This window comes from Microplitis mediator, chromosome 5 (assembly GCF_029852145.1).
Source record: "Microplitis mediator isolate UGA2020A chromosome 5, iyMicMedi2.1, whole genome shotgun sequence".
Taxonomy (NCBI): Eukaryota; Metazoa; Arthropoda; class Insecta; order Hymenoptera; family Braconidae; genus Microplitis; species Microplitis mediator.
Window position 1 is genome coordinate 19,517,432 of NC_079973.1, and position 12,138 is coordinate 19,529,569.

The 12,138-nt window shown below is 28.1% G+C and overlaps 1 protein-coding gene across 2 annotated transcripts; it reads right to left on the bottom strand.

The window, feature by feature from the left end:
- Positions 1 to 383: 383 nt before the first annotated feature.
- LOC130668250 (probable WRKY transcription factor protein 1) lies at positions 384 to 6,359 on the bottom strand. Of its 2 annotated transcripts, XM_057470439.1 has the most exons (3): positions 6,101 to 6,359; positions 4,098 to 4,203; positions 384 to 4,013 (listed from the first exon to the last, which is right to left on the bottom strand). In XM_057470439.1, exons 1-3 carry the CDS (start codon positions 6,172 to 6,174, stop codon positions 573 to 575), a joined length of 3,621 nt encoding a protein of 1,206 aa, XP_057326422.1. In that variant the 5' UTR covers positions 6,175 to 6,359; the 3' UTR covers positions 384 to 572. The 2 variants fall into 2 exon arrangements, with proteins under 2 accessions (XP_057326422.1, XP_057326423.1); XM_057470440.1 differs by lacking the exon at positions 4,098 to 4,203.
- Between the last annotated feature and the right edge of the window lie 5,779 nt (positions 6,360 to 12,138).

A 12,138-nucleotide genomic window follows, 5' to 3' on the forward strand; every position in this document is an offset into this window, starting at 1 on the left:
AAATAATTTATACCGCACCGCGGACTCAAAATTTATTAGTGTAGATTTAAAAAAAAAAATTTAACATGAGTTTTAACGCACATTATATCTACTAGATCATTTTTCTTAATTATCTAAATAATAATTAAAACTCTAAATGAAAAGAAATTTATTTATTAGAAAATATTAAGACTTACATATTTATTATTATTCTAGTTTGTTCTTTTTTTTTTATAAAAATTATGACCAATTTAATATATTTACATGAAAAAATTGTCGTCAACGACTTTAGTAAACAAAAAAAAAAAAAATAAATAAAGTGAATTTACAAAACTCTATTAAATTAGAGTGTTAATAATAAAAATTTTTTTTTTTTAATATACGTCGAAATAAAAAAATATAAATCGGTTCTTAAAAGTATTTATTACAAACGTATATATAAATTTTATTGATCGCAAATAAAAAAAATATATATATAAACCTCGCAATCAATCTAATTACTAATAAAAAAAATAACTTAAAATTATATAAATACAAAAATTTACATTTATATTTAAATTTTTATTTATACACCCAACTGGTTATTCATTTTTTCAATCATTCGAATCCTCAGAGTCGCTATAAAATCTCGTAGTAAAAATTTTTTTCGTTACTTTTGACTGAGAATCCGAATTAATTCCCCCAGTAAATATTAAATTATTTCTATTTAACCCGCTCTCTTCAAATGCATTTACTGTACTCGAATTTATTATTAAATTTATCTTTTTATCATTACAATTACTAATACTACTTGGACTCGTACTCAAACTCGTATTTCCAGGTCTAGTTGAATTGAATAAACTCTCATTCGAACTTTCATCTGTCACAAATATTTTTTCAAAATTTTTTGTCGCAAATGAAACGTGTTTTTTAACACTACTACGATTACTAAATATTTTATTAACTGGTGTCTGTAATTCTAATCTATACTCATTATTTTCTATTAAATTATCATTTCTATCACCAGATAATTTTTGTTTTCTTAAAGCAGATGAAAGTCCGGATTTTTTAATTTTATTATTTAATTTTTTAGATTTTTCATTTGACTCATTTTTCGAGATATTTTTAAAATGCACCTGAGTATTTTTTGAATTTTTATCATCTGATATTTTTATTTTTTTAGGTGGACTCACCATAAATTCATTTGACGAATCAGATTCATTTAAATGATTAAAACGTTTTGTCGATTTTTTATTTCTATCATCACTAATTAATTTATTATTATTATCATTAATATTATTACCTTTATCTATCAAATTTTGAAATTTTTGTACTTTATTTTGTGATAAATTTAAATTTCTATTTAATTCTGACTTATTCCCAATGCTAGTACTCGATTCATAATTATTATTATCATTATTAAAAATCGTTTCTTCAATATTGCCATTAGACATTTCAAATTTCTTAGGTGTACCTTTAGGAATTTCTTCAGAAAATACAGATTCTCCGGAGGAAAATTTTAAACTTGACTTTTCAAAATTACTTTTACTAATTTTATCTGATAAATTAACAGAATTTTCACTTTCCCTATCAAAATAAATTTCCGTTGATTTAACATTCGATTCTTTCCGTTTCGTATTGATAGATTGTCTGGTACCTTTTTTATCAAACGTCAACCCATCAGGACAAATCGAATTTTCACTACCTGAATTACTAATTATTTTTAATGTTTCCGTGGGTATACACAACAACGACGACACCGATACTGTCGGTTCTGATGTTAAATCATCAATAAGTCTATCACAGTTTTTAGCAGCATCAGATTCAGCAGAATCCGCTGAATTTACCATCAATTTTTTTTCTTCTTCAGCATTTTTATTCGCGACCTTTACAAAATCTTCTTCGTCAGATGAGAAAGTTATGACACGTGTTTTCGTTGGACGTTTCGTCTTTTCCGATGACTTGTCCGAACTTCTAATGGTACAATTTTTTAAATTTTTGTCTTTAACATCCGATGAATCGTCGTCAGTATCATTGAACTTGCGATTAATAAATTTATCATCTAATTTTGTAATATTTAATCTAACATTAAAATTTTTATCACTTAACGAACCAAGACATCGTTGAATAAATGGCTTATTTAATTTTTCAGGATTAGATACTGATCCTCGTGATTTATCATCTTCAGATTCATGATGACTTACTTCGGTAACCGTTTCTATATCCGTATTATCTTTGTTATCACGGACACACTCGTACATTAGTATCGTACTCCCATCACTCTCTTGTGAATCATCAATATTTTGAATTTCACTTATTTGTTTATTTCTCAACTTATTAGTATAATTAACCGGCAACTGTTCTAAATTAATAGTCAATCTTTTACATACAATTAATGGATTATAAACCTGGATATTGTTTTTATTATTCACAACTTTGTTCTCACTACTTATTACCTCTTTTATTTTATTTTTCTCTAAAACTTTTTCCTGTAATTTTTTTCCCGCCTTATTTGTGTCCATTAATTTTTCTTCCGCCTTATTTGTGTCCATTAATTTATCTTCCGTCTTATTTGTATTCATTAATTTTTCTCCCGCCTTTTTTGTATCCATTAATTTTTCTTCTTCACCCGATGAATTTGACAGAATTTCATTATAATCTATAGAGACTTTAGATCTCAAACTTTGTCTCACAGAATGACGACTTAATTTTTTCGATTTCCTTTTAATTTTATCCACTGAATCCTTGTTATCAATAGAATTCATCGATTCACTTTTCAAATCAGAATTACTCTCAGCTTCGTCATCCGAACTCTTCTCAGTCTTCATTTTCGAATAACGATTCATTCTCCTTGCCCAGCTGGCTCGCTTAATACGCTTACATTTTTTAGTGTTATCAGTCAGCGGTGTAGCGAATGCCGGATGTAATTTTTTCAGTATCTTTTTTTCAGCTCTATAATTTGAATCACAATTATTATTGTTGCGAACATTTAAATCGCTATCATTTCCATTCTTTACACTGATCGGAGTCGTTGATAAGACAAAATTGACTGGAGAACTGCGTTGCGTATACAATTTTTTACGCAATGACTTACGATTATTTACAGTTTTAGTATCAGTCGTATTATTCCAGGTTAATTTTAATGACTTGAGTGAATTTAAATCGTCATGTTCTTTGGAAATATTTGAAGACTCAATGACTTTAGCTTTGGTTGGATCATCGTGAATTGGAAGAACGTCGGCTATTTTAGGACTACACTGTGCTGTTGCCTCAATCTCTGATTTGTCAACATTACCGTCATTAGTTATTTTATTTTCAGATTCATCGGATTTTGATATTAATTGTGATTTAGTAATAAGTGTCTTATTGTTATCAGTAACGTTTAAATTATTTCCTTCGATTGAACTTGGATTTATTTTATCTAAATTTATATTTTCAATTATTGGACTCAGATTTATTTTATTAGCACCCTGATTATTTTTAACAGGACTCTTATTACGAATATCACAATTTATTATTTCGTTATCTAAACAGCTTGGCACAGTGGCATTAACATTAGTATCATTTAAATCAAGAGACTTGGCGCCTTCGACAATAGCGATGGCTTCAGCTTTAGCAGTAACATTAGTATTGGAAAGAATATAAGCTGCGGTATCAACAGAACTGAGTAGAGAATTACTCCGACGTTTAGGTTCAACCTCCATCGAGTGAATCAACTTATTTGCCTTAACATCTTCATTTAAAATATTAGACTCGTCTAGGTCTTCACTCATCAAAATCGGGGGCCGCCCGGTGTCAATCCAGTACTGAATTAAACTCGGAGATTTTCTGAGCGGCGCTCGGTTTTTTTCAAAGTATCCTTCGGCCTCGTCACCGTCTTCGTCTTCCTCGTCATCTTCCTCATCGTCACCCTCTTGTTCTTCTTCGTCGACTTCGTCAGCATCTGAATCAGATTGTCGCAGATCAAATTCACTCTCATCACCTAAATTATCATCAGATTTTTCTGCAGCCTCGTCGCAGTCCGTTCTCATGTCGATCTCCGAGTCTTCATCAAACTGAAATTTATCATAATTTATTTATTATTAATTACGTAAATTTATTTATTTATATTAATATTAATTTAAATAATAAATAAATACTTTTTTTTCATATTTATCGAAAAATTCGTCCCATTGATTTTCACGTAAGCGAATTATATCTTGGGGTAAAAAGAAACTATCTATGTTATTGTCTTTACAACCAATTCTGAAATTTAAGTTCAATATTCATAAATTTATATAAAACTGGAAGCACCAGACAATGGAAAATTATTTTTTTGTAAATTAATAAGTCGGATATTGATGGAGATTATTTACATGTCTATCATAAACAGGTTTACACAAATCACAACTATCAATAAATATTCATAACCAATTACAGCTCGACCACGATTAAAATAAAATTCAAAATTTTTAGTTCAAGTCTTTTTCAGTAGTTAGTTTTGGTTTTTTTTTATCAACCATCAGTTCAACGATAGTTTTTTACATAAATTTTGAAAATTCAATCAGATGTAATTATAATCAAAGATTGTTTAAATTTTCAGTGTCTAAACGTCTGCTAATGGTATTAATGATAAATATTTATTGATCCTATAGTCTGAGCATTAATTTATTTTTATTTGTCCTGTAGTCGGACGATTAATTTATTTTATTTATCTGATATTATGACAATGAACGAAAATTAAAAAACGAAATGAAAAGTAAAAAGTCTACTGGATCTAGATTTCTTAAATGTTTCGTATAAGAACTAGTATGCCAACCGAAATTTGTAGCCGGCCCCAATTACTCCTTAAGCATTAAATTACATAAATTTTTTTTATTTTCGTTGCACGAAAAACTTTCCGATCTTCACGTACATAGAAAATAACTTTTATGACTTTTTAACAGGCAAAATAATTTTTTTATTAGACGACTAGATAATCTTTTAACGGACGAATAAAATAAATTTATTTTCCGATTGTAGGATGAATAAATATTTATCATTTTTACAATTAGTGGATGACTAAGCCTTAAATTTTTATAATACTGAGAGTGGCAAACATTTAAAAATTTTTTTTCTTTTAAATCCAGCGCAAATTCATGAAATTTATTGTACATCTACTCAAAACAAATGGAATTTTGAGTTTGCAAACTCGACATCTGTATTATCAGCTTTGCTTCTATAAAATTATTAATAGTTATATTGTATTTCCGAACATACGAAGTCAAATAAAACTTAATATTCCTAAATTCGGTTTAAGGAATAGTCGTTTAGTCCACGTATCCAATATCAAAAAGCAATTTATTAAATTTAGCCCATGTATAGGCTACTTGATGCATTTAACAATTACTCCTGTGACCTAAATTTCTTTGGAGGTTCATCAGAGCAATTCAAGAAATCTACTTATGATCTATGAATAAATCTAATGACCATTAAGTTAGCAGACATTTAAAAATTTTTGAATTTTTTAAACATTTTTTTATGATCTAATTAAATACAAAATAATGTTTTTATTTCTATCAATGTCTTCATCTATCCTGTTCATCAAATAATCATAATTAAATTATTGTATCATATTGTAAATTTCAGAAATGCATATTAAATAAATAAATAAATAAAAATGATTCTGAAGTTAGCAGACAATTAAATATTTTCAAATTTTTTTTCAACAAATTGTTTACAAGAAAAAAAACCAAAAATATGCACATGTAGAAAATTTAAAAAACTATAAGTGCAATTTTTTCAAATATTTTTTTTTATAACTTATCGTTTTGAAAAAAAATCCAAAACTTATTAGACGTCGGCTAATTTCAGGATCATAAATAAAATACTTATGGAAAAAAATATTTTTGGGAATATTCAAAATATTTTATTATACTCACACGTAAATTGTTAACAAAAATAATCAAATTTCTTGTCTGCTATGTCCAGTACCATAAATTTTTAAAACTTCAAAATTTTTAACTTAAAGTTACATACTGACTTGAATTCAAAAGTTCATCATGACCATTTTTAAAACATGTGTTTATGATAGAGATATAAATAAAATTCAAAAAATAAGTGATAAATTATGGAAAAAAAAAAATTGTTAAGTACTTTTATAAATAATTAATTAAATAAATACCTTTGGAGTCCTTGGGAGTAAGATTGACTGAGTATTTCATTTTTATTACTCACAGATTGTTCAATATCGTCCATAACCCTCAGTTTATTGTTTTATTATCAGCCATCGAGTATCATTATTAACTTGTTAAAGTTATTATTATTGATATTATTAATATATTTATCTATTGATTACGCTGCTGTCTTAATTAACAAATAGCCGAACTTGACTATGTTTTGGTTAGAATCGGTTGTTATTTACGCTTTATATTTATTTTTGATTTAGATCCATGGAAAATTTTTGTTAGATTGTAAGCCAAAGGTTTAATACCATTTGGAAAACGATCATCATACCTCTTTACTTGAGAATAATAACTAAGGATATCATTGGCTTATAACTTACCGACTGCCGGTAAAATTTCATGAGTGTGAATGCAGGTGACAATTAGCAATTGTCACCAATTCAAAAAATCGCGATATCCACTCACTTTAAATCACTTCCACCAGTTTCATATTACACTTGTAAAAAAAGAAAAAAAGTACACTAATAGCAAGAAGAGATTTCAATTTATAATTTTGACGCAGTCATAAGATTATTTTTTTTTTCTTTTAATTTTAGTATAAATAAATTAAATGCAAGTGGAAGAAGAATTGAAAAATGCTTATTTAGATAATTAAAAAAAACAGTATACAAATTTTTCCGATTGCATTATTATAAAATCCCTAATAGCGATTTTAGTTTAAAATTGACAGTAATTTGACGTTCAAATCACCTGAAATTTTCTGCCCGAATTTGCCGACAATTTTACAGCAAAAGTTCTAACAAAAAATTTGCGGTTAATTTTTATGATACTGAAGTTAGCCGACGTCTAATAATTTTTGGATTTTTTAAAAAACGATAAATTTAAAAAAATTGCACTTATAGTCTTTTTAATTTTCTACATGTGCATTTTTTTAGTTTTGTTTTTCTTCATACTTAATTGTTTAGAATAAAATCATAAAATTTTTAATTGTCTGCTAACTTCAGGATCATTAATTTTTCCTCAATTTGGAGATACCTTTTTACGAGAAAAATAAAATCGATAATGTTCATTCTTACCGTTACAGAAAGTAAGCAAATTAATACATAAAAATGTCTACAATTTGACGGTAAAAAAGTACTTAATTTTTCAAGTCAAATTAACAATAAATTGATATGAAAATTTGCCTGAAAATTGACGACAACTTTTTTCTAGTCAACTTTTGAAGTGAATTTGCATTCTAATTCGGGTAGTGAATTAACGTCAAATTATACAGCAAGTTGTATACAAATTGTTGTCAAAGCCGGAAAAGTCCGAAGTTGACGGACATTTGACGAAAAATTCAAGGAAACTTTTGTAAAGAAAACTTTTGTTATAGCAAACTGTGTTATTAGGGTAAATTTAGGGGCAGTTTTTCAAACCGGATTTAAATTAATATTGCGGTTCGAAAACTTGTCCTTATTTATTTATTTAAAATTAACACTGAGAAAATAATTTTCCTTCTGACAACTAAAAATTTTAATTCTGTTATATTCTGTCGAATTCTGCAAAACAGAATTCAACTGAATTGAAAATTTGGATTAAACAGAATAAAACCGATTTGAAAATTTCAAATTCGTCATAATTCAGTTTAATTCGGATTCAGAACCAGAAATTAGAGAATTATTTTCGAATTAATCAGAATAAAACCAAATAGAATTATTCAAATTCGTTTTAATTTGGACAAATTCTGGTTTTCCTGCCGAATTAGACAGAATTCATTTTTAAGTTAGGTACCAAATCAACAGAATTTATCCCAATGAAGTAGAATTAAAAATTTAATTCTGTTTAATTCGATCGAATTCAGTTGTTTAATTATGGATGTCAGCCGAAAATTTCAGTCACCCGCAATTACCCCTAAAGCAGTCAAATCACAAGTTTTTTTCATTTCGTTGCGCGAAAAACGTTCCGATCTTCAGGTACATTAGAAATTTATGTTACCGAAAAAATGTCCACTTAAAACACTTGACTGAATATACTCGAAATTTTTTATTTTTATTACTTATTCTCATTACTTGCGCAGTAAAATTAAATATTTGAAGAATAAATTATTAGAAACTGGAGAAAAATTGAAATTCGCACGTTAAAATCAATTGGCGGCAGAATATGATAGAAAAATATTTAAAATATTAAAAAAAAAAAACAAGCAAGTGTTTGAACAAACCTTGGCGGGGAAATAATATGCAGAAGGGTGTCCTGATACACTTGGAGATTTAAGTTAAATTGCTCCAAGTGTATTGCAGCTAAAAAAACGTCACTTAACTGCTATTTCCCGCCAGACGATGCCAGATGATTTTGCTCAGGAACCAGGAAGATTTCAGCATCAGCCATCAGCAACACTTTACACTAGCACTGATTTTATTAAAAATTATTTGTATCAATAATTATATTAATTAGGATGTATTTGGAAATACTCTAGCTCTAGCTCTTGCTATATGGTAACGTTTGGCTGGAGCTAGAGCTAGAGCATATTCGAATGCACCCCTTGTCAGCGACGATTACTCGAACAAGTTGATAAAATTCACTGAATGTATAAAATTTATGCAACTGATTGATCACAAAACTCAAACGTTCACTTAAAAAAAGTAATTTTAATTATTCTTAGACATTTAACTACTTTTACTCTTGCATTTAAATTTCAACAACGAACCCAGCGCACACTGACAGGAAAAAAAGCCAACACTGAATTTAATTAATTTAAAAACTCACATGCACTGACACACTTCATTTATTGTCTCAGAATATGTTTTGGTCACTAAATAATTTATATTAACTAATTAGAGATATAAGAATTGAATATTATAATAAATAAACTAATTATTTCGCTAGGATTCAGCCGCGAACGACAACGACAGCGATCAGCTCGGACATTGACTGAGATTAGGGCTTCTGCGCATGTCCGTTTCAACCGTCGCCACCACAGCGCCTTAAAGTTCACAACGCGCTAATTTTAAACTTTTAAATTTCGAATGTTAGCTTCGTAGTTCCAGAAGCCGCCGTCGTAAACAAACATCTCTCATCTAAGCTCCATTAATTTATTCATTTAATTTAATTTATCTGTAGTTTACTTAATATTTTTTTTTTTAAATAAAAAAAATCCAATTTACTAAATATCAATCTTAGATTTTTAAGAATAATTATTTTTGTCGCCAAGCTAAAGGCGCTGCGATGGTGAAAGTTGGAACGGACATGCGCAGAAACCCTAAGCTCAGTCAATGTCCGAGCTGACGCTGTCGTTATCGTTCGCGACTGAATCTCAGTGAAAGAATTAGTTTATTTATTATAATATTCAATTCTTATAACTCTAATTAGTTAATATAAATTAATTAGTAAACAAAACTTATTATGAGACACTAAATGAAGTGTATCAGTGAATGTGAGTTTTTAAATTAATGAAATTCAGTGTTGGCTTTTTTTCCTGCCTGTGTGGGCTGGGTTCGTGTTAAATAATTTAAATGCAAGAATAAAAGTAATTGAATGTCTAAGAATAATTAATATTATTGTTTTTAAGTGAAAGTTTGAGTTTTTTGGTCAATCAGTTGCATAAATTTTATATATTCAGTGAATTTTATCAATTTGTTCAAGTGCTCGTCGCTGATAAAAAAGCAGTAAAATGGCGGCAAAGTGAGTAGTTTTTAAATTTATTTAGATATTTTATAATTTTTGTTCAAAATCAATTGAGTCAATTATTCAAATTTTCTCTTATTATTAAATATAAGACAAGTTAATATGACGGACGAGATTATTAATTTAAAACTGTAGTCGAGAACGGAATTGATATTTTTTTTTGTTTTAATAATAAAATTTAATTTACTAAATATCGATCATAGATTTTTAAAAATAATTATTTTCTTAAATTTATCGTAAAATTATAATTATTTTTCAGGCCTTGGTATTAAAATTATTTTTTTTAAAATCTAAACAAAGATTTTTTTTAACTGAGCTTCAATTGTTGGAAATAAAAATAGCCGCTAAGAAAATAATTCAAATTCTGAAACTAAACCTTAGCGCCACAGCTTATGAAAGTCACCGTCAAAAGAACGACCGCAAGCAGAAGGCGGTTGAGAAGTTGACGTCAATTTTTTAACCTCTTTGTCTCAGTAAAAACTCATCATTTAATTATTTTTCATCATTTATTTAAGTACATAGCAAATAATGTATGTCTGGACAGTTTCATAAGTCATCAAGTCATCAAGTTTGTTGCTATTCATTGATACGAATGACTAAATATTCAACATCGATAATATATATCGGATATGTTGAGTATTTACTTGTTCTAATGATCTTCATCATCATTTTCTTCACTGATGTTTTCGGTAATTAATTAAAATTTTATTTTTATTGTCACATTCTAACAAATTGAATAAAAATTATTTCCAATTGTTCGAAATATTTTATGATACTCAAGTTAGCCAACGTCTAATAATTTTTTGATTTTTTTCAATGACGATAACTTAAAAATTGAAAAATTTTTCAAAAATTGCACCTATAGCTTTTGAAATTTTTTGTATACGTACATTTTCAATTTTTTTTTTTTTTGTAATTCATTTATTGAAAAAAAATCTGAAAATTGTTAATTGCCTTTTAACTTCAGGATCATAATATTTTACGCAGGACTAAAAGTTCATTATTTGTTTCTTATTAATTATTTTTTATGAAATTTTCAGTTGGTGCAAAAATACTTAGAGAAGAAAATAAACTTCAGTGAGAGATTAATTGGAGTAAAATTAATTTATTGATTGCGATCATAATGAATCTCTTGTGCTGGTTCCGGATGCTGGAAGTGGAGAAATACGTTCGCCGAAGTAAATATTTTTTTAATTCAATGAAAAAAATCATCTAAAATTCTTCCTTTATTTAAAAAAATTAATAATTTTAATTGATTTTTTTTGTTGTTCTAGAAATTGAAAGAATTGTCTGCTGCTCTGGATATTTCTCGGTGTGGTAAGTGACTTTCTGCATGATATATTTTTTTTACTGTATCATAAATTTTTCTTATTAATTTTTTGACTTGAGTCGAAGTTGTGGACTCATTTAATTTCCTAATTTTGTTTTTTGCTATTAAACTGAAACTGTTTGTCTTTAGCAAAAATTTATTCGGGTGCTAATTACTTCCACAATTTGTCTACTGACTATCAATTTCCTCAACTCCAATTCGCGCAAACGTCTTTTATGATAGTCATGGATTTTCTTAATCGATTTTTTTAAAAACGGTTGACCCTGTGGGCCAACCCAAAAACTTCTCGCTTTTTTTGAGCTCAGAAAGTTAAAAAACGTTTTGATTGTCAAATTTTTGAGCTCTTCGACGTCAAAAAATGTTGATAAGCCCTTTCGATTGCCACCAAGAACCTTCAAATCGGCTGATTCGTTCCAAAGATATCGTACGACAAAACTTAGTTTACACACATACACACACACAAGCGGACATCCATCCGAAAATAGTCGGAATAGCTTCCTATGACCTCAAAAGGTCAAAATCTGATGAAAATTCGATTTTCGAAAACCGGACCGAAACCAATAACTTCCCTTTTTTTTGTTAATTTTCAATTTTTATGGCGGGAAGTTCAAAAGGTGACTTTGAGACAAAAATAAAATTTGTCTTATCTTTTTAAAAGACATCTCAAAGTTATCTGTGTGTTACTTGGGTGACTTATTTGATCATTATTGGTAATTTACTTTTCGTTGTCACTTGTGTAAAGTCTTTTAAGCAGATATTTTTTTGGTGAAATAAATTTATTTCTGATTGTTTTGTCGACATTTTGGCGCCTTACCGATAGGTAAAAAAAAATATCTTCAAAACTGTCATCTTATAGATGTCATAAAGCCAAGTGTCCCTAATAGCAAAGTTTGCTACAACAAAAGTTTACTTTATAAAAGTATCCTTGAATTTTTCGTCGAATGTCTGTTAACTTCGGATTTTTCCCATTTTGACAACAATTTGTATACAACTTGCTGTACAATTTAACATAAACTTACTATCCGAATTAGAATGCAAATTCAC